Consider the following 23298-nt stretch of genomic DNA (forward strand, 5'->3'; position numbering starts at 1 on the left):
GAGATTGTTCATGCCAAACCCAATACATTTTTTCAGTTGCCAGTTTATTAGGCACATCTAGTATAAACTAATGTAGTTCAGGCCAAGAGCCTTACAATAAATCCTATAGGTTATAATGTTTTGTTTTTTTCATTTTTCAACCCTAACCCCAATGAGAGTAGACTAACTGAATTATTATTGGGCTTTGTAATATTGCACACCTTAGCATTGCAAATGTTCTGTGTTAAGATTTAGTTTGTACACGTTGTCCTGATGTCTGTCTACCAAACAGGCTGCTGTGTGTGTGGATATGAGTTTAGACGTGTTTGCAACCGTAACATTAATCAATCAGTGCTGAAAATAGATGAGGTCATAGTTGCAGTAGCTCATGTTGGTGAAAGGATGCAACTCACAGCTGCATGGCTTTCAAAAGCATCTGATCCAAGACACAAGCAACAAGACAACGTGTTTGTCACTGATTAGATGACAACATATTTACTCTTGACTTGTCCTGTGTGTCTCTCCCTCTCTACTTTGTGTTTGTTTCAGTATAAAATAGTTTGGTACTGAATCCTAACTAATAGTTTGCCCTCCTATCTGTTTGCTTTGGTTGGTGTATAAATAGGCAGCAGATAGTGGTGAAATCTGTACTATTTCTCTCTGTGTGGTTTTGGGTTGATGTCCTGTGTTGTGTAGTAGACCTTTTGATATGGTGTTAATCCTGCATTGCACATGGATACATATCTTGCCTAGTACATTTAATAGTTGAGATTTGTTAGTTAAACTGGACGAAGTTATACTGCAAGCATCAATAAATCACACATACGTGGTATTGTTGCTAAGCATTCTCTAAAGCATTAAGGCTGGGACAGACAATATGCTTTTGTCCTGATTCGATTAATCACAATACATGGGTGCAGATTCGATTTATTGCGATTCGATAGTATTGAGTATAGCGATTTTCTTTTCCTTCTTTAACAAAAACTAAAATTTGTTTAGGTGAACCATTGGTAAAAAAAATTAAGCATACTGTAGATTTTTACATTCACTACCTTCAAGGAAGCCTTTATTTTTAATTCCAGTATATAGGGAAAAAACCCATCAGAGACTTGAAACTTACTTGAGATAAGACAAACCTAATATATGCTTTGTGAAATATTTTTTTTTTTAAGTTTTTAGTATTTTTTTTTTTTTTTTTTCAAGAGTTATGTGGACCCATTAATGAAATACCATGAAAGTCAAAACTCCATAGAGGAAACTATTGACAAGTAGGTGATTTTTGTAATAGAATTAGGTAGTGGTGTTACCGTACAGTGACATCTAAATCAACATTCCTTACAGGCACACACTAGTAAAACTGAAATTACATTTGTGATATTTTGTATAACTTCCCTTATTCACAAGAATATTCAAAACTACAGTGAGACATGTAAAGAGGCAAATATATATGGGTCATTTCTGTAAACATTGATTTGGTAGTCTCAGATAATGTGAGAAGTATCAATGTCCCACATCTGCAGAAAGATGGTGATAAAATACCTGAACCGTTGCTGTGTGTCTCTCTCTGCAGTTCTCCACACATCACGTCTACCCTCTGACCGGTCTGTGGGCAAAACCACTTACTGAAGACAGCAGCGGACTGTGAGTTGTTGGTTTAAAAAAAAAATCCAGACTGAATAACAAAGCTAGCATGACTAATGCTAATAAAAAGTGATGGATGTGGCTATAAAATCAGTGAGCCTCGGGCGCCCGGATGGCTCGGTTGTTAGAGCGAGCGACCGTGTGTGGAGGTTTGCTTCTCGGCGCAGCAGGCCCGGGTTCGACTCCAACCTGCGGCCATGTGCTGCATGTTGTTCCCCCGTCTCTCCCCTTTCATGTCTTCAGTTGTCCTGTCAAGTAAAGGCCTGAAAATGCCAACAAAAAAATCATTTTTAAAAGAAAAAAAAAAAAAAAAAAAGAAATTCGGTGTTCATGATGATAAGACATGTCATCTACCCCAACATGTACAGTAATGTTATCCTATAGCTTCAGCCTTGTTTGCTTATACCACAAACATGGGCACAGTGTGATGTCACCCAGGTCTGAAAGATTGTGGATTTTGAGTTTACCACTCAGAAAATCTTTTTTTGTTTGCCCATGGATGGAGCTGAAGCGGGTCAAGCTAGCAGCAAACATTATGGCTTTTATTTAAAGAAACAAATTGCTCTTTAAACTGTAATATCAAGGTAATGGAACCATTTTCCCAGAGACACGCATTGGAGGAAGTGAAATGAGTTCTCGTCATTCACTTTTTATTGACTCAGTTCTTTGGCTCCAGCATCTAGTGGCTAATAGATGAACTGCTTTTTAAGGCACTTCAGTGCTGGTGAACATTAAAGGCCTTTTTATAATTGTGCGTCGAATCGACGGCGTACCCCCACAGACCCCTCTGCATCTACGCCAGACCCTACGCCCTAGCCTGATGTGCACCTCTCGAAAAATATAACTACACGCCGCAGTGACGCACGTCGCTCGGCCGTGGCTTGGTAGCGTTGCATTTCCCCCGACTCATTTCCTGGTTCTCCTTCTCCATAAACAACATGAAATCAAGGAGAGGGTTCACTTTTCCTGCTACAGATTTCCCACCGTGGTCAGAAAACACAGGGGAGACACTTTGTTTCTCTCACTATGACTCCAGAGTCGCTACTCGCTCCAAAGCTAATCGCGTCACTCTCTCACTTCTCCCTCGCTCTACCACACAATCCCCACACACACACACACACACACACACACACACACACACACAAAAACACACATGCCGGCTCGACACACACACCAGCGCACAAGTATAAACATCAGGCCACTTACGTAGGCTACGGCGAAAGCTCTGCATGGAACCTGCGCAGGACCATAAAACAGCCTTCAGCCTTGGTGGTTGCTTGCTGTTGGGCTGATATCTGGGTATATCTCTGGAACTACATCATACATAGCGGTGAAGGTTGATGTCTGTGTCACAGATTGAAAAATGGTTTGTCATTCATTGTTAAAACATTTTATGCAGATCAAGTTTATTTTTGTCTTTGTCGTGTGTGTCTTCAGCTATGCCATCAAAATTACATGTCCAGAGGAGAGTTTCACCCTGGTGGCTTCGACACCACAAGAAAAGGTACATTTATGGTTTATACACTTATTACCCACTTATTGCAGCATGGTTTGTTATTCAAGAAGTTTTATGCATATTATTATTTGCAAATGATGCTGCAAATTTAGGACAACAATTTAAATGATTAAGGTTGCATGTAGAATGTTTTTTTAATATTAAGAAGTATTATGACATTTTGTGATAAATATTAACCGTGTCTTGGAATTATCAATGGTTCGGCATGATTACTGCAACAGCAAGAAAGCGGAACATTTCTATTCAATGTACTGTACTACTAACAGCTTTTCATGTTTTGGCCATCCGCTGCAAGCATCAAATACAAATATCTGACACTAAAACACAACTTTCCTAATATGCTGATAAATATTTTTACGTTTTTTTGTAGGTAGGTAGGTAGGTAGGTAGGTAGGTAGGTAGATAGATAGATACTTTATTAGTTTTAGTCAGGAGGCACTCACATTTCTGTCAATGCATATTGCATAATGATTATGTCTCATGATGTCTCATTTAATTCAGAATTCTCTACTTTTGTTTTGTCTCTCTCCAGAACAAGTGGCTACGGTCTATTAACCAGGCGGTGGATCAGGTGCTGGGTGGTGCAAGTCAGGGGTCTTCCCCAGGGATGACAGCAATGTCTCGCACTGCCTCATACACGTTCACCGGAGAGGGCCGGTTTAAAGACGGCCAATACACCGGGAGCTGGCTGGCAGGACGAGTTCATGGCAGGTGTGTGTGTGTGTGTGTGGAATAATGTTTGCGTACAGGTGTGTCCATGAAATGTATTTTCAAGTGTGTGCATTAGTTTTTGGCAGCCCTCTGTAAACTCTTGGATATGGTTTCAGGATGACGACAGTGACATTAGTTAAGCCTACAAATTTCAAATCGGTAGTAGTAGAAACCTGTGTGGGGAAGAGGAACAGCGTGAAAGTAAATTGATCAATCAAAGTATTAGCAGGGAGTGAGTGAAGTCAGCATTGACTGTAAACAACAGTTTCCAGCATTGTTGAATACAGACTTTGTTAGAAGGAAGGCTGAAGGTGATTCCTCCTGTAGTAGCTAATTAAATGGCTACAGAGTGTAAAACTGGCTTTGTGCAAATAGTTGGATAGTTACATGTATTTGCCTCTGCAGAGGCACCATGAAGTGGCCAGATGGACGGACCTACAGCGGGAACTTTAAGAAAGGACAGGAGGATGGGTAAGTACATTCACCTGGTATAGTACTAAAGAGATGGTTAACGTGTAAAGTTGTTCATTTCCAATATGACACATCTCTCTACCTTTTTAGGGAGATCTGTAATCAGAAGTTAAAATATTGAAATACTATACTATAGAAAATAGTGGTGGTAGTTTTTAGTCCTGTTCTGTTTTAAACATCCAGTATGCCTAAAATCAGCTGGTGGTTTTTGCTATTTATATCTGTGTAATTAACTAGCAAAGATTAAACTGTTGTCTCAATAGTTTGTACAATTGTTCTTATTATTCTCTTTCCAGCTATGGAGAGTGTATAATACCTAACAAAGTGCTAAAGAAGCCAGACAGCTACCAAGGATACTGGAGAGATGGCAAGATCCATGGTTTCGGCAAGTACAAGTCAGTACACTGTTTTCTACTAACTTTTTAGTAAAGTAGAGGGTAGCATAGGACAAATGACCTGTGTATAAGTTGTACATAACCAAGTCACAGACTGATCAAGTCACTCATGTAAAGGCAATATTCAGTCTTTGGGCATCATGTCTGACTCCCACACCCACAACCCTGTCAGTCTTAGCACCTTGCTCTGCACATGAACATACAGAGAGCCACTATCTGTGTGTGTATTCATGTCTCTGTGGGTTCTACCTGCTGAAGGTATGCCAATGGTGAGGTGTACGAGGGCTGTTTCTGTGATGGGCAGCGGCACGGTTATGGCATGCTGAGCTCCGGGAGGCTGACCAAGAACTCCTCCAGTGTTTTCATTGGCCAGTGGGTCCACGACAGGAAGACGGGATATGGAGTCTACGATGACATCACCAGGTCTGATTAATGGTTTGGCTCATACCCAAGAAAGCTTCAGTAAGAGAGAGAATATTGGCTTATAAAGGAAGAATAAATGACTATATCATTTCAGGAGAACATCCACATTTTCGTAACATAAGCTGAAAAATTGATTATTTGGGAGATGCATAATAAGCACAGTTTGTTTTTATGATCAAGTATGGTTTTAGTTGTTAGTCCAAAGCATTTCAGAGGAATCTTGCGTACATTTGTTACTGCAAACAGGCATTTTCCTTTCTGTACTTGATTTTACTTTAAGTTAATTTAAATGTTGTACATGAAGACATACAAACTGTCATTAGTGACTGCTCCCATTTGCTCTCCCCAGAGGTGAGAAGTACATGGGACAGTGGTTGGAAGAGCAGCGGCATGGCAGCGCTGTGGTCGTCACCCAGTGTGGTGTGTACTTTGAAGGGACCTTCAGAGACAACAAGATGTGTGTAAGTTCACCCTAAAATATGTACTTCATCCTTCTAGCATATACAGTTAATGGCTGGATGTAAAGAGATTCAACTGCACAACTGCCTTCAACAGTCTGAGGAAGTTTAGGCATCAGTGTGCTTTGACAAGGTCTGCGTGAGTTTTCCACTTAAAGGAGGTATTCAATCAATCAACTTTATTCAAGACACAGAGGTCCATAGAGACAACACAATACAGATAGATAGATAGATAGATATATATATATATATATATATATATATATATATATATATATATATATATATATATATATATATATATATAAATAAAAACAATACAAAACATTTAAGAATGGTGCCGATGAGGCATCATTTATAAAAACATATACAGGCTTTGAGTCCAATGTTTGAGTCCAAAGCAAGATTTTTGTGCCAAGGAATTTGAAAAAACATTTGTCTTAGGAGCTTTATACCTGGATTACCAAGTAGATTTTGGTGGATGACAGCAACTTATATGCGGATGCTCTGATGTGTAGTGTCACTTAAAGACAGGAGGTGGTGCCACTTTGTTTTCTCATTATCAACTGTAGGTACCAAATGACTTCAGGCAATGATAAGATGAAAACATTGTAAATAAAATAATTTCAATGTGTAATTGTTATTTGTTGTTTGATGTGTATCAGGGTCCAGGTCTGTTGATGTCAGATGATGACACCGTTTTACATGGGGAGTTTTCTGATGACTGGACTGTCAACGGGAAGGTAGAAAGCGCCATCTCCTTTTGATCTATGTGCTCTGTCTGCCTGTTTGTTATGCTCTCTAGCAGACGGGTATCTTGTCCATGTTTTTACTACTTCGTAATGTAACTGGGTCTTCTTGTTTCGGAATACATTTTGAAAATGAGTTACTTGTCTTTTTGTACTTAATTCCAACTTAAAATCTCACCAAATGGTTCCATGTTACTAGCAAGAAGCCCTAGTCAGTCAACAAAAAACCCAACCAATACAACTGCAAGACTATAATTTCATACCATTTAACTCCCTTCCCTTTTTCTTCAGGGTGTTTTATCCCAGGCTAATGGTGACTGCCTGCAGGGCATGTTCAGTGGAGAGTGGACCACAGGGCTGAAGGTGGTTGGAACTTACACCAAACCAGCTGCAGATGAACCAGAAAACAAAGAGAGAAACAGCCTGCTGTGAGTATTACTTTGTACTCTTAAAAACCTGGAATTAACCTGTGTCCTGAACTGATTTTCTGATTTAAATAATGCCATGTGAATGCACTTATGTTGAGCAGCTAGTCCAGAAGTATGCAGGTGTCTATTCATATTCATGTCTATGTCTTTTAATATTAATATTACCTGTTCAGGTGTGTTAATCTATTGTGAATATTATTGTGAGGCAGATAGTTGTTACTGGAAATGGGGTATTCAAGTCTAAGACAGAGTTTTGTATCATCTGGTGGTCATGTTGTGTTTATATGTGTGCATGTGCAGCAGGCTGGGTCAGTACATGGTGCCTGCAGGTCAGAGATGGCTCTGTGTGTTTGATGAATGTTGGAGTCGACTGGGCTGTGATGCTCCTGGGAGAGGAGAGAGGACTGTGGCCTGGGACAACATCGCTGTTACCATAACAACTGCACGACGTCAAAGGTAGATCCAGCAGCACACACACAGAGAAGCAAATGTAAATGGTATCATACCTTTTTTTTTTTTTTTTTTAGATATGCAGCTGTCATATCTAAGTGTGTGTGTGTGTGTAGCCCAGATCTCAGTAGGTCTCAGCGTAAAGTATTGGAGTGTTTGGAGATCATTCCTCAGCACGGAGAACCGGTGACCACCGCAAACTATGACAACATACGAAGATACCTCATCAAGGTAAAAGTGTGTGCGCGAGCGTGCGTATGTGTGTACAGACTGATACAACATAAATTAGGTATAACATGATGTGCTTTTGCTGTTTTGTCAATCCTTATTGTTATAATCTGGTAAACAAAATATTACAAATACCTTTTAGTATAACTTAATACAATTAACCAGCACCATAAATTATTTAATCAACACCTAAAAGTCTTAACATTATGAAGGTCTGATTTATTGCAGGACTGTTGTTTTTGACTGCATTACAGTGGTTTTAGTTAACTAAGTGTACTACACTAATAAACTGGCAAGTGAAGAATCTATCAGGCTTTTGTCTAATGAGAATGGGTGAAGAGGGAAAATATCTAAGAAGTACACATAAGGACATTTTTGCAGATGTACCTGATGTTCAAAGTACCTTTTTAAAGGTGCTTTAAGCAATGGCATGCGTTTGTTAGGCTACAAAATTTTTTGTCACATACAGAAAACCTCTTCTCCTCACTATCCGCGAGCTGCATGTCCCCTGAACACACTTTAAAAAAACGCGGTCTCTGTAGACAGCCCAGGCTCCACAAACGCCAACAAAAACAAACTGCACCAACCTGCACCAAGAAACATAACAAACAATCTTCCGGCGTTCCAGCCAATAGCCGACAAGAAGGATTTGGGGCGTGGGTTAGTGCTTGGAAGCACGGAACGGAGGGAGAGGGGACGTGATGAGGAGGAGGGAGGGGTGAGCTAGCCTCGTTTTGTTTGAAAATACTTCGAACGTCAACAAGAAGTGTCGTCAACATCGCTTAGAGCACCTTAAAGAAGGGCAGGTACTGCCTTAGTCTCCGACTGAATCAAAGAAAACACGGTCTGTTCCTTTAGCTGTGGTTTTGTCTGCGTAATACTTAAGTGTGTGTGTGTGTGTGCGTGTGCGTGCGCGTGCGTGTGCGCGTGCGTGTGTGTGTGTGTGTGCGTGTGTGTGTGTGTCAGGCGTGTGAGACCCCTCATCACCCTCTGGGCTGGCTGGTGGAGACGTTGGTGACAGCCTACAGGATGACTTACGTCGGTGTGGGATCCAACCGCAGGCTGCTCAGCCATGCCGTCCAGGAGCTTCTGGCTTACCTTACACATTTCTACAGCATTATCAGGTAGATTCAAGTTCTCTCTTTTTTTGATTGCCTCTTCACTGCTTCAGTAGACGTGTATCTAGTGTACTTTGCATGGTATGTTTAAAAAAAATAAATAAAAAGATTTACGTCACTTTACTAAATAACATAAATTGTGGCCTGCAGGTTTCTGTTTTCGGGGTTACCAGATGATGGCGGCATCATCCCAGACCCCCCTGCCTCTCCATCTCAAAGCGGACACAACTCTAACATAGCAGAGCAATAGTGAGTGTCAACACACACAAACACGCTGTGGTGATCCAAACAAGACTCCGATCAGATGGGATCATTGTTGAAACGATAAGTTTGTCAGCTTATCCACCTCATACCTGTTGAAATAGACAGGTTGTGTTGTATGTAGAACCTTCATCTCCCTTTCTCTCCTCCTCTCCCTCCTCCACCTTTTTCCTCCAGCAGTGTTGTGGTGGTGAGCTGCTCCTCTCTGCTCCTCCCTCAGCTGCTTCCTCGACTCTACCCTCCTCTCTTTACCCTGTACTGCCTGCAAGAGGAGCAGAAGGAGACCCAGTACTGGGAGCGCATCCTCCGACTCAACAAACAGCCCGACAAGTCACTGCTCAGCTTCCTGGGAGTGCAGGAGTGAGTGTGTAGAGTCAACAAACACACGGAGACACACACATTTGTTTGTACACCCACAAGTTCTGTCTCTAAATGGCATTTAGATGAACAGTGTACTTGTGGTAAGAGCTGCATGCTTACTTTTTGTTTCTCTTGTAGGAAGTTCTGGCCTGTGTGGATGTCAATTCTGGGAGAGAAAAAGCAGGTCAGAATCACTTTATTCGCCAAATGCATCAGCAGACAGGAATTTGACATCAGTAACAGAAGCTTGACAAACAGTATATGCTCATAGCTGCATAAGCATGCTTAAAACAATTAATAATGAAATAATCCAAAGATAAAATAGTGATGGTTGGGGGCAATGGATCAGCTATTCAGAAGGGAAATGGCTCTTGGAAAAAGATTATTGAGGTGGCGCGAGGTGCTTGTCCTCATCGCCCTGTACCTTCTTCCTGAGGGAATCAGCCTAAAAATGTCACTTGCTGGATGGGACTGATCAGCAGCAATTTTAGCTGCCCTCTTCCTGACTACTGATTGACAGCTGCCTCTGTCCAGTCAGCCTCTCTGCTGTGCGCACAACGCGCTGCAGTCTGTTCTTCGCCTGGGCCGATGCTGAGGGCAAACCATACAGTAATGGATGTTGACAGAAGGCTTTCCACAGTGGCTCTGTAAAACCTAGACAGAACAGAGCTGGAGACGTTCAGTTTGGTTAACTGCCTTAAGAAAAACATTCCACTGTGAGCCCTCTTGATAATGGAGGAACTGGTTTCCTCCCATTTCAGGTTGTTTGTGATGACAGTGCCTAAGAATTTAAATGACTCCACCTCCTTCACAACAGAGCTCTTGATGGTTAGGGGTGGGAGAGAGGAGGGGGATCTGCGGAAGTCTATCACCATTTCCACTGTCTTTTGTTGGGTTTGTTGGCACTGAAATCTACAAACAGCATCCTTACATAGGAGCCAGGAGAGTCAAGGTGGTCCAAAGCATAGTGCAGGCCTAAGTTGACTGCATCATCCACTGAGCGGTTTGCCCTGTAAGCAAACTGCAGTGGATCAAGATGGAGAGCTGTGATGGGTTTGAGATGAAACAGAACCAGCGGCTCAAGACATTTCATAACCACTGATGTAAGGGCCAACGGTCTGTCTGTCATTCATGCCCACGGCACTGTTCTTCTTCGGTACTGGAATAATGGTTGATGACTGAGAAAAAGCTGGAACCTTGCATAAGACAATCAACTGATTAAAAATGTCTGTAAAAACTGGAGCGAGCTGACTGGCACAGTGCTTCAGGGTGGCAGGCGAGATCCCATCGGGGCCACCTGCTTTCCTTACATTCTGCCAGCTAAATAGCCGGTGCACGTCCTTCTCCTCAATATCAAAGGGGGCTTTATTTTGAGGGGTGGTGTTCTCCCCCTCCCTGAATGGGACTTCATGATTATGAGGCAGTGTGGGAATGACACCCAGATCCCACCTGGAAGGGGAGGGGGAAGGGCAGGGAGATCTCTCAAATCTGGTATAAAATACATTAAAATCATTGGCCAGTTTAGAAGATGGGGTGACTTGTTGTATTTTATTTTTATAACCTGTCAAGTTCTTCAATGATCTCCAGGCTGAAGAGGAGTCATCCTTGTTCCTCCATCCTCACTTTGTAGGCAGCTTTTGCTTTCCTATGGCTTTATTTAGCTTTTGTCTAGTAAGCCTGTATTCCTCTCCATTCTTCTCCCTGTAGGCCTGCTCTTTGATCTTCCTAAGTACCCTGAGGGATTTTGTGAACAAGGGTTTGTTATTATATTTCACCACAGTTTTGGTGGGAATACAGGTTTGCTCACAAAAGGAAATACATGAACACACAGCGTCTGTGTATGAGTCTATGGAGTCACAAGTGGCACGCATGGATTCCCAATCAGTGGTGTTTAGACAGTCTTGTAACGTCCCAATTGCCTCTGTCGTCCATCTTTTAGATGTATGCTGAACTGGTTTGGCTAGTGAGGGCCACGTCCACACGTACCAAAACGATCTTTTGGTGGGGACCATCTGAATTAAACAGTGATCAGACTTCCCTAGGGGGGCACGGGGAAGTGAACGATATGCTGCTTTGTGGACAGAATAAAAATGTTCCAGTATGCTTCCTCCACGAGTCAGACAGCTGATTAGTTGTCACATACTAAATGTACTATTTTCTCCACATGGACCTTTTCTCAATTCCTGCACTCTATTTCCTCCACCAGCACTAACTCACATAAGGGATTACCTGTGATTCTAACATAAGTGTAAAGTGTGATGTTGCATTTTTTTTTTTTTTTCCTCTATAACTGATTTTCTTTACTTTTATCACAGATTGTGTCCAGCAGTAAAGATGCCTGCTTTGTTTCTGCTGTAGAGACACTCCAACAAATCAGGTAGCTGCCATGTGTTTGTGGTGTTTTTATATTTTCTCCCAGACCATGTACCGCTCCTAAAAAAAACTCTAAAAGTGAAAGTCTTAGATGATGGTTGGATATGGTACAGTTTAGTTACAACGTTTGAAATGGTTTTCATTGATTTGGCGTATCTTGTGATGTGTGCCAGGGGGGTACATGGTGCTTTTTTTACAGCTTTTGGGGCAGAAACCGTTTTTGGATATCCGTTGGAATCCGTTGGATTATTGGGGCTCGAGACAGTTTGCATGAAATCTTTAACAGTTTTTTTTTGTTATTTGAATTTTCACTCATTCTTGTGATAACAAGATTGCAAACTGATGGAGGGACTGAAAAGAGGTTTCACTCAGCCACAAGTCCAATTTTAAAAGTTTTACCACCAGTACTGGAAAACAAAAAAACAAGCAAACCTCATCCCTTCACCAAGGCTGTGACAGAATATTTCAGCAAAATTTCTTTTGTTTGCATAACAGTGCAACTTAGGACATTGCCCAAAAAATGCATTATCATGTGTATATAAATAAAAAATGTATGTCTCCCGACACATGCAGCACCACCTTCACTCCGTCAGACAAACTCCTCGTCATCCAGAAGACATTTGAGGAACTGACCCAGGAAGTAAAACCTATGCTGAATAGCAACTTCCTGTGGTGCATGGATGACCTGCTCCCTCTCTTCCTCTATGTTGTGCTCAGGGCAAGGTGCACAGTGTTACCACACGCACACACGCACAGACACAGCCTTTGTTTAATTATTGTTTACTGTCATTCAGTTATTACTCTGTATACAGCTAATGTAGCTTAGCTGTATACAATATCTGTTACCAATTAGCTCATTCGTAGCAGGCACTGCAGGCTGGTGACTGAACATGTTGTGTTTCTGCTGCCCTGCTCTCCAGGATCAGGAACCTGGGAGCTGAGGTCAGTCTGATAGAAGATTTAATGGATCCCAACGTTCAGCACGGAGAGATGGGACTGATGTTCACCACACTGAAGGTGGGACCCCCAAGACGCGCACACACGCACACACGCACAGATAATGCCTCATGGTGAAAAATGTGTTTATTAACTAAAGACATTAAGACTAAGACATTTAGAGGATTGAGCAGCCTTATAATCCTTCTTATTTCCTATAATATATTCAACAACATCAGTCGTTAGTCCTTCTTGAGTTAATCATCAATGAAATGACTCTGCTGCAGGCCTGCTACATCCAGATCCAGCATGAGTCGGCTTTGTAGGAGCAGAAAGCAAGATACCACACAGTCAACAAACAGCAATGCATGCACTGCCGGAAGAGGCACATGTGCTTAGCACATAGAAGCTGCCGGAACAAAAACGAGTCAACCCACCAGTATTCTACTGGATGCCACTGGGAAGCTGCACTCACAGTGTTACTCCTTCTGTCAAACGGAGAAATGATGTCTCTTACCTCGTTCACGGTTGATCTTTTCAGTATGTTACAGCACACCAAAGTTCTTTTTTTTCTTTTTTTAATGGTAGACAGTTTTAATAGGGAAGTAACACATCACCCTCTTCTGGACAGGTTAGGAAACTGCATTATCGTCTTCATAACATTTGGGAAGATGTCGTTACATTAGATTTTCAGTAATACTCAGTTTCAACAATAACAATTTTGTTGAAAAGGTGTAACAACAGTGCAGTTTTCATTTACAGTATTTTTTATTTGACAGTTTTTCCCTAAAGGGTGATTCAAAAGAATATACAGTAAGGTCCCTGTGAGGTGTTGGACTGTATGTTACTCCAGACAAAGGGAACTTACTAACCACATCACTGATGAAGTCAGTGAACATAATGGGCTATTAACTGAAAATCGAAACAATAATGTATATATTGTTTTAAAGGTCAGGCACTCTTCAAAGGGAACGTCAAGGTTTTAGAGTTGTGATTTTCCACAAGTTTAATTTAATTTAACAGTAAATCTCCAACCACAGTAAAATTCACTGTTACTTATCAAATATCAAAAGTGAATGAAACCTGCGGTGCGGGTACCTTACTGTATATGGTAGCTGCAGTTTATTTAACTTTGAGCAGTTGAGACAGCTACAGGAGACACAGATGGTGTTAATACAGCAGGGTCAGGGTCAGTCTGAAAAGCAGACTGGATGAAGGGTTCTGCTTTTTTAACAGAATACAACTCAAAAGTCGCATAGTTGAGTTTTTGTGTGAAAACAGTGAAACAGCTTGAGGCACTTGATGTCTCAGCCGTGGTTTTGCTATTTCTTCCTCAGAAGCCAAACCAAAATCACCAGCTCAGAAACCTTAACTTCTCGTGTAACAGTATGTTCCTGCAAATGTAAATTAGATGCAAATCGTCTTCCTTCCTGTTTGCATATTTAAATCAAAAATGCTCCATTTCAGTAGCATCTCCTCTCACTTCCCAAACAAATGTAGTACCTTTTTGAATGCAAGGGAGGTGTACGTGACACTAAAGAGACTTTCAGTTTCTTTAGATTGTTAAAATAATTTTTAGTTTTTGAACACTTACGACATACTGTCCTGTAATACAAACCCAACCTGTGCGTGCTTCTGCATGTTGAAACTAACCATGAAGTAGTTTGTCTCAGGTCTGATATTCTCAACTAGTATACAATAAGCTGACCAGTAGGGCAGTAACCTGTCACTACAGAGGGAAATGATTTTTTACTTTACTTAAGATAAGTAATGAGGGAACACTGATTAGCTAAGCATTAAGGAAATGTTCATTCTCTTTGAGATATTTCAATTAGTTTGTTATAATGTGTGTGTAGTGGGGGCGGGGGTTTGGAGGGTGAGCATGTATGAACAAATCTGACGAGGGACACTTGTCATGTTGCACTGACAGCTTTTTAGTTTAGTTTAACAAACAGCCAGGAGAGTGTTTGAAGACAGATTATATTCACTTTGTCGTGCAATCGTTTTGGCATCCAGGTTACCTTAAAAATATATATATATTTATAGAAATATACATAAAAATATTCCAGGATTGTTCCCTGTCTCCATAAAGGACATTCTGTTTTGTGTCCTGTTAGTTTGTGAGCAGGATTTGTCAAAAAACTTTTTGATTTTAATGAAATTTGGTGAAAGGTTAAGCCCGAAAAAGTGATGTCTACTGTGTGCGTCCACTAAAGGATTAATTCACATTGTAAAATGGGGCATTTTATAAAGTCACTATTCTTTTATGAGCTACTGCACTCTCTAAAATCAAAGAAATATGGCATATGTATGCCATCATTGTCTATCACTGGGTGTTTTAATACAGCTAATTTGTTAGTTAGCTAACAAAAACCATCAAGGTCCTTAAAACTTTCTTTTTCTGTCAGTTTGTTTTGTGACTGTATTGTACTGTACTGTATTGTCAGATCTTTTCAGGACATCAAAAATAATAATTCTCAGTTTCTTTTTAAAATGCTCCTTGTTATGGCAAAAGTAAAAGTTTATGAATACAATCTGGCATGACAAACTGACTTCAATTCAATTTTTTGTTTTTTTTTAAGAACCTGGGGGACCTTTAAATCACTAAAGAAATATTACTCATTAATTTATTATTAGATTAAATTATGTATCAGAGATATAATAAAAGTATAAATCCTATATGAGAGAATTTCCCACAACCCTGGCTTATTATTAATCATTTTAATTTTAAACTTTTAAAAATCCACTGAGAACCATGATGATTTCCAGCGTAATGATACTGCCGTCAATGTTACTGACTTGATTAACTAAGCTTGTTTTAATGTCAGGAATAAATGTCAGTCAGATTGAACTGCAGTATTCACAAATAAAAAAAAATAAAAAAACTTGCCAAAATGATAGAGAAGCAGCTGTTCAATTAGATTTGATTCAAAATCATTTTATCTCTTTCACCGTTACTGAAATGTGTTTGTACTGTATTTATTGTCACTGAAGTTTTTTTGCAGAATGTAGACATGTATGTGTTGGGACAGTTTTCTTTCCTTTGGTTATTAAAACGACTGCAGTGTAGTGTAATACAGATGTAACAACTAAGGATGGATGAGATAAAAGCATTCAGCTGGACTCCATAGCTCCAGCTTAAAGGACAGACAGATGTTTTGCATGTCTTAGCCCAGTATCAACACATCACCTGCAATTTTCAGTACTGCCAACCATCACATACAACATTCCATTATGGTATGTTATTGCACTGAAATTAACTTAGTCTAATGATTTAGAAAATGTAATAGTAGAAGTAATATAAAGTGCACATAGGTTTTCATTTTTATGGGCTCAAACATGTAAAACATGGTCTTTTGTAAAAACCTAAATTTCTTGGAGGTTTTACACCATGAGGTACCTGGCTGAATGTATGGCTTGAGTTTATTATTTTTCTAACAGTCTATATTTTTGTAACTTCATACATGTATAGAAAGAGATGATCAGGGGAACTGATTGCAGAATGTTAATTAATTTAGATGAATAAATGCAGTGAGAAATGAAAAGTGTTGACTATATAAATAAATGTGGTTCCATTCTGGAAATGTCTCTTGATGAATATTATTTTTCTTTCTTTCTTTTAACAGTTACAGTAACTAGCAGTACAGATCATCCAGAGATAGGTACTCAGACAGGCTGACATCCGATTATCAGACTTGGAAAATGATCTAAACTTGCTGAATTGAAAACTTTCTGTGGTGACTGTATAAGGCAAGCTGTTTAGAGTTTTGCAAACCAAGTCACTGTCATTCAAAGTATTTTGCCTTCAGCAAGACATTTACCGTCAGTCATGTTGGAGATGATCCTATTCATGTTATCACTCTGATGAATTTATTCATTTGTCTTTTACACATTCACTCAGTGGTCACTACGTTTACATGCAAATAATAGGAATAGAATATCGGTGTGCATGTAAACGTACTCAGTGATACACCTTTCTTATACTGGGTAGGACCTCCATTATCCCCAGAACAGCCTGAATTCGTCATCCCAAATGTGCTCTATTGGTTTGGCAGTCACAAGATCATCAGTGTGGAGGCTAGTGGAGGTCACTGAACCAAATTACTCAACTTTTTTTTTTTTGTATAGTCTTTTATTTATCCTTACATTAAATTTCCCAGTTAATAAAGAAGACAATCTGGAGCGCTCTTATTGCCACCATACAAATAAACAGGATCAGTGGCATTCAGTGTGCAGATCCCACGTGAGTTGTGTGTGGACTCATCTCTCCTGTAGTTAACATGGACATTGTTAAACCTCAGATTGAGATGTTGAGTAAAAATGTATGGGGATATTTTTTTTTTTTTTTTCTCAGCTTAAACCAGGGGGGCACATCCCCTGCATGCTGTTGAACAGGCCAGATTATCACAGGTAAATTAATTTTACTGTATTCTCTTTTAAACATGTGTTTATAGTGGCTGCTTATTACAGTATTAAAGGATGATGGAGATTGAACCCAGGACCAAAGCAAACCCCCTTTGTACAGCTGTGCAGTCTGGCTCACTGTTCAGCAATTTATTTATAAATGCCTTCTTAATTTGACCAATTAATTGATGTTTCATTTATTTGTTTGCATAGTCCTTTATGTCAGACAGCTGTGTAATGGGCCCTTTGTGTTCAGTATTAAAGGGAGTCAACAGACATGATGAAGACGTAATACCCTTATGTGGGAGTTAGTGTGCACATACTCCAACATCAGCAACCTGAAAAAACACATCCTCGCCTCCTATAAGGTGCGGTTTGATGATAAGGAAGCTTTTTTTATTTTTTTTATTTTACAATACACAGTCTAATGCAAAAAAAGTGAAAGAATACTGAAAAGAAAATTTACACTACTAAAATTGACATTGAGTGACACAACACCACAACTCGGCGACACGCTATAGGTTGGGTAATGGCACAAAATGGACACAAGAGGGAACTCTTTGCTTTTATTGATGTAGAACACAGTGATGGTACGCAATGGCACCGTATCCAGAGAGATGGTAGGGCATCATGAGAGTGGAGAGACTCCATCCAACATACACACGTAAAAGCTGCGTGGGGTTGCAGAGTTGGCTGATAATTCTCCAGAGTCTCCACAGTATGAGCCACTTCTTTTCACTTAACACATAGTCCTTTTATTCTAAGTTAATGTAAGAAATACTGATGAAGGCAAGATACATAAAGTTCTTCAGTAAATATGTTTAGTTCTCTTGTTCCTGAAAGTATGACATGAAAATGTGTCTTTCTTTATTGAGTATTATGAGGATTGACTGAAGTAGTTGAAGTCCTACTCTTGATCTGCAGGATGACGACCCACAGGTTGCTTATTTTTCAATAATACTGATGTTACCCGCTCCCTGTGTGCGTTGTGCCGTCTGAGGGGTACCCCTCGGCACTGCTGCGATACTCTGTGTTGTGTTAGATGTTAGGGGTGAAGTGCAGAGAGAAGGGGGCACGGGACGCTGGGTTGAAGATTGTGGCTGAGACCATCGGGTTTTATTGTCACAGAGAAGGCTGGTTCCCTCATCTCCTTAACGGAGTACATACAGTTTTAGTGTTAGAAATAAATCCACAAAACAAACAATCTAACGTGAAAATAATACAGTGTAAAAACAATTCTCTAACAAGAATAGATTTGCCACATACATTTTTTTTATTTATTTTTTTTAACATTTATTAAAACAAGATCCTTGACAAAGCGTCTCACACAACATGGTACAGAAACAGGTAGTATAGACATGCACTTATATACACAATAATCAACATGCTACTACGAACACACAAGATGTGAGAGGTTAGAAGTCTCCAGTTCTAATTCAACACACTTTATGACAGGCGACCACTTCAAATAACCATCCTGAATTGTAATTTTGCTGTTATATTTTCCATACAATTGACAGCTTTGACTCTTTGGGACCACTGGTCTAGGGTGTGTGGGGCTTAAGCCAGTTCCTTGTAATAAAAAAATGAATTATTAAACAAACCAAGTCATCTTAAATGCTGATCACCGCTAATGTTAGCCCACCGGCTAGCCACAATAGTTTAACCCCAAACCAATTTGTACACCCAGTGAATAAAAACTAATTTGCAGTACTTGACCCTACAAACTGTAACTCCACACTTAAATAAGCAACATGTGAACAAATGAGCTGAATGGGTGGTTCTCAATGTACATATTTACACTTTTATAGTATACGCCACCGATTAAACCGCTTACCTTAACGGAGTACATACAGTTTTAAACAAACATGGCGGCCTACACAGATCAAGTGTAAACTACGAAAATTGCTGAACTGCATCTGTTATAGTAATGGCAACAGTGGCCTAGTGGCCTACTTAGGGCTACTACCTTACACTGACAACTTTAGTATTACGGAATACACATTATATTATATCATGAAACCGTAGCTATGCGTCTATTCAGTATGCAATGTTTAAGACCTTGATTATAGTTCCATTCAGGTCGTTTTGTTTGCATCAATGTCATGGACAACGCTCAGGCCCATGTGCAATGTTCCTGGCATAGATACTGTAACTGTGTTTGACTGCAGATGTAGCCAGTGTGGATTCAGATCTACTCCACTTACAACTCAGTGCCACCAAAGCCTCCAGTGTTACCTTAAGGTCACACCTGCCTGTGGAGTTTGATCACGGATCAGCACCTGTGCTGTAACAAGAGCAGGTGTCTGCTCATTATTAATTCATGCTGTAATTACTCACTTAATCACTTGCATGGGTGTGATAAAGACATTGCAGTAGGTGTGTGTGAGTGTGGGGGGGATCTCTCATGATACCCAAGACCGTTTTACGTCAGCTCATTGTCTGTCTGAGCAGCAAATGCAGTGAATCTAATATTGTGCATTTCAATTTTAGGTCAGGAGTTTTCTTTGCTGGCGGTTAGATTTGATTAAACTGACCAGTGAAGGAACATTAAGTTAGATGCTGACGGCTGACGCTGTATTTTCCCCTAAAATCTCAAGTCGTTGCTCTCGGCACAGAGAAAACCTCCCAAGTATTGATTATACTGAGAGTCGGATTTAATTTGGGAGAATCTGCTGAGTCTCAATGTTGAGCGGAAGAAACTATTCTCTAACAACTTTCACCTACGCCCCTGCAACCGTTTCATTTTTTGCTTTATTTTTACATGTTAACTGTCCAGCTGAAACATGCTCGGAGATTATTCCTGCAAGAATACAGTAACATTAATGTCACACATGAATAAAAGAGCATGTATGTGGTGATGTCGATGTCATAATTCACAGCGTGTGAAGCGATGTGTGATTTGGAGCTGAAGTTCAATTTTAGAGACCCACCTTTCATCACAAACTCCGTTTGTCTTCAAACCACAGAACAAAGAAGTTTGTTTGTGTATACTTACCTTAGATGCGACATAGTTTTATGTACAGTATGCAAATGACTTATGAAATAATATCCTCTGGTGAGGATTGGTGTACGCCAGTGGCTCAAGTTTAGGCACTGCTGCAGTGGAATATGGTCATTTCTGCGACGGGTAGAAAATCAACTATGGCTGGTGCAGAATCTCATAGTGATGCAACAGAACAGGTACTGTTTGTTTATACTTTTCCTGTTTTCAGTGTCAGTGGCCTGTAACCAGGTGTCAAAGCCCGAGGTCATTCAGGGAAACACAGGAACTGCAGAGTGTTTAAGAAATATCAAACCTGCTGGCTTGTGTTTTGGAAAGACAGAAGCAAAAGAGACCGTGGAAGCTTTTTTTTTGTAGCCTAGATGTGGAAAGAGGCACTGACCTTTAGGAGCAAAACCTTCAGCAGAACTACACAGATTTAGACGTTTCATCTAATATATGTAACCAAGAAATCAGTATCAATTTACACTGGTACTATCTTGCAAGTTTTGGGTCAGCGAGGGAGATGAGAAACTACAGAAAATAGCAATATTAAGGATAGGGTTGGGTACCGTTCGGATTTTTACGATTCTGATGCCGAACCGGTACTTTTAAAATGATTCCGATTCCTAAACCGATTCTTGAAAAAGAAATGCTCTTTTATGGAGTTTTTTTTTTATTAAAAATTATTTAAATTTAACAATATATTAATGTTTTAAAGTACTTCAATATATAATAAGTAAACCTAGGTCACCGAACACATAACTACAATAATTTAACAAATAACAGTTACACTATTAACAAGTAACAACTAAATAAATGTTGAGTTGGTATGCCAACCAGCTTCAAACTCTTCCGGAACCAAAATGAGGAACCGAAATTTGCATTCTAACCCGGTCCGAATACTACCGTTTGCGTAGGAACCGGTTCCATAGTAGAACCGGGTTTCGGTACCCAACCCTAATTAAGGACGGGGTAGGCCCACAAATGGAGCAAATCATGTAGACACCCTTCAAGCCCCTGGAAACCCAGAGATGGGGAAAACTATGTGGATAATAACAAAGCTGCAGTATGATCAGCGCCCAACCAACACCAACCAAACACAGTCGCTGACAATGACAGTGTGACAATCCTCCAGGACGACAAGAGATGAAGGCCTTCCTGTCTTTAACAATATCAATATTATACCTGTTGGCCTTCATCTCTTAATCATAATCATCAACCTTGGAATGTATTCGATGAAAATGTAAGCGGTAAAAGCAAACTACAGTACTTTTTGGTATACAGCACGGTATGTCTGCTATTGTTTAGCCCTCTTTCAATATTGATTCCATTGCTGGAATCAAGTTTTAAGAACTTCATAGTTAAAATTTGTGAAAATTGCTTCACTGTGTGTGATAGAGGGAAAGAGAATGAGTGAATTTGCGCCTTTGTTTCTTTCATACAGTTAATTCCTCTTATCTGGATCGAAGCAGACTTGATGTGACGTTGCACACATTTTACAGCCACCTTTGGCTAAAGGAACACACTGTTCAGTCGAGACGTGTTGTGCCATATGAGTCAGGTTTCATCAGTAATTTCCTACCCGCGTATTTTATCTCCTAAATCGAGGATATGTAAATCAAAAAAGGTGTGCATATATAACAAATGGACTGGTTTGTGTTTCTGGCTGTATCACACAGCGAGTGCTGACATCCAACTCATCTGCAGAGAGAGAGAGAGATAGAGAGAGAGAAAGAGCTGAGGGTCTGTCAGAGCTGCAGTTCAGCAGGTTCAGGTTGGCACAGTTTCTAACACACACACACACACACACACACCCACACTTTGGTGGTTTGCCCGTACCTCAGCTGTGTTTGTCTGCGGAGAGGACGAGAGAAATTAATGCGGAAGAGAGACAGACAGGGAGAGCACAGAAGAGAATACAAAGCAGGTGGAGAAGGAAGAAAGAAAGAGTTATAAAGTCTCATCACGTTAACCCTCTTACTTCTCCCGCTGAAAATCATCCTGCTCGCACGAAGAAGGAGCAGAATATGTTTTTGAGTGTGAGTATTCATTTAATTGAAAGATTAGAAACCAGATGTAAACAGTTATCTATATTCAGACTAAGAAGGATACGTCTGATATAAACAGATTTACACATCAGCAGCTCCAAATGGCAATGGAGGATAACTTGCAAGAACATTTTCATTGTGATTTTTTATGTAAAGGACAGAAAGGTTTGACAGTAGAGGGGATGGAAAGCTGTTAGAAAGGAAGAAAGCATGCAAACATGATGTAGTGGCTATTCCGTTTCAAAATCATAGCCACTGCCCCAGCAGTAGAAGAGTGGTGTTAACGCACCTTGGTTCCTTAGTTGTTGATCCAGGCACCATGCGTTCGTTGTTTGAAAAATAATAATAAAACTCAAATATCCTACCTATAGAAAGAAATCTTTATGATCCAACCAAATGTGTGTGAATCAGGGAACTTAAATAATACTGATGGTTTCTTAAATCATATCAAATAAGGTGAAACAGGATGACTAGATTGTTAAAAAAGTGTGTTTGGTCCCAACTAAAGCTTGGACTTCCAAAACCTTCTACTCATGTTTCCAATTTACCTTTATTAATTACACCACGCCCACAATTACTGTGGTGTGGCCGATTTGCTACTCAGTGGCCTAGCTGTCAATCCAAATCAGCGGATCAGAACTATAACCAAAATATGGGAAGTCTTAAAATTATAACTTTTGTTCTTTAAATAGAAACAAAAAAAGCTCATTTGTCCTCTCCTCTTTCTCCGGTTCTGTGTGTGTTTTCTGACCCTCCTCGGGCTTGAAGGAGGACGCAGGATTATTGACCCAGTCACCTGATGTGACTAAATGCTGGCATGCGTGGTACACTGGCCTGGCCAAGCCTCCAGTACGTACAGTAACTCTGCCATCACCATTCATTCACCAATAAACATCCTAATACCCTTTCCATCTTACTGAAATAAGGGGATATTAATGACATGCCAGGGACATAAACTAAAAGGCCAATTTCTTTCCACTGAATTAGTATGTGTTTTTACTGTAATGCCAGTATATTTTAAACTGAAGCTGTCAATGAAGTCAGTTATGTTCAAATATGTGCTCTGTGCACAAACACATTAGAAGCCAATTATACCATCCATCTTGAATAGAAATACATGGTTCTTTTATGAAAATGCCTCACTGTGATTTGTCTTTTTTTTTTGCATATTTTTTGGATGACAATGAATTTCGGAGAGGGCCGCTGATCAAATATGCATGCTTTATACAGCAATCCCATTCAAGCTAGATTCATATTTGGGTAGGTGGGTAATAAAACACTGTGCTCCTCTGTGCTCAGTGTTCCTTGGCATTCCAGCAACTGGCAAATTGCAGGAGGGAGTTTGGAACAGACAAGGATTTTC

The 23298-nt window shown here is 40.1% G+C and overlaps 1 protein-coding gene across 5 annotated transcripts in view; it reads left to right on the forward strand.

Annotated features, from left to right (window-relative positions):
• Positions 1-14359, forward strand: part of LOC120569768 (alsin-like) — a 31723-nt gene extending 17364 nt beyond the window's left edge. For 3 of the 5 annotated variants that reach the window (XM_039817833.1, XM_039817830.1, XM_039817829.1), the window contains 19 exons: positions 1550-1620; positions 3058-3124; positions 3669-3847; positions 4253-4318; positions 4615-4713; positions 4972-5136; positions 5486-5597; positions 6260-6337; positions 6635-6771; positions 7072-7227; positions 7338-7452; positions 8416-8573; positions 8718-8816; positions 9006-9188; positions 9327-9372; positions 11504-11565; positions 12135-12284; positions 12482-12578; positions 12785-14359. In XM_039817833.1, the coding sequence (XP_039673767.1) occupies positions 1550-1620; positions 3058-3124; positions 3669-3847; positions 4253-4318; positions 4615-4713; positions 4972-5136; positions 5486-5597; positions 6260-6337; positions 6635-6771; positions 7072-7227; positions 7338-7452; positions 8416-8573; positions 8718-8816; positions 9006-9188; positions 9327-9372; positions 11504-11565; positions 12135-12284; positions 12482-12578; positions 12785-12823 (2079 nt within the window). In that variant the 3' untranslated portion in view covers positions 12824-14359. The remainder of the gene's footprint in view (positions 1-1549; positions 1621-3057; positions 3125-3668; positions 3848-4252; positions 4319-4614; positions 4714-4971; positions 5137-5485; positions 5598-6259; positions 6338-6634; positions 6772-7071; positions 7228-7337; positions 7453-8415; positions 8574-8717; positions 8817-9005; positions 9189-9326; positions 9373-11503; positions 11566-12134; positions 12285-12481; positions 12579-12784) is intronic. The other 2 variants (XM_039817832.1, XM_039817831.1) reach the window with 2 other exon arrangements.
• The last annotated feature ends 8939 nt before the right edge of the window (positions 14360-23298 follow it).

Source organism: Perca fluviatilis, chromosome 12 (genome assembly GCF_010015445.1).
Source record: "Perca fluviatilis chromosome 12, GENO_Pfluv_1.0, whole genome shotgun sequence".
Taxonomy (NCBI): Eukaryota; Metazoa; Chordata; class Actinopteri; order Perciformes; family Percidae; genus Perca; species Perca fluviatilis.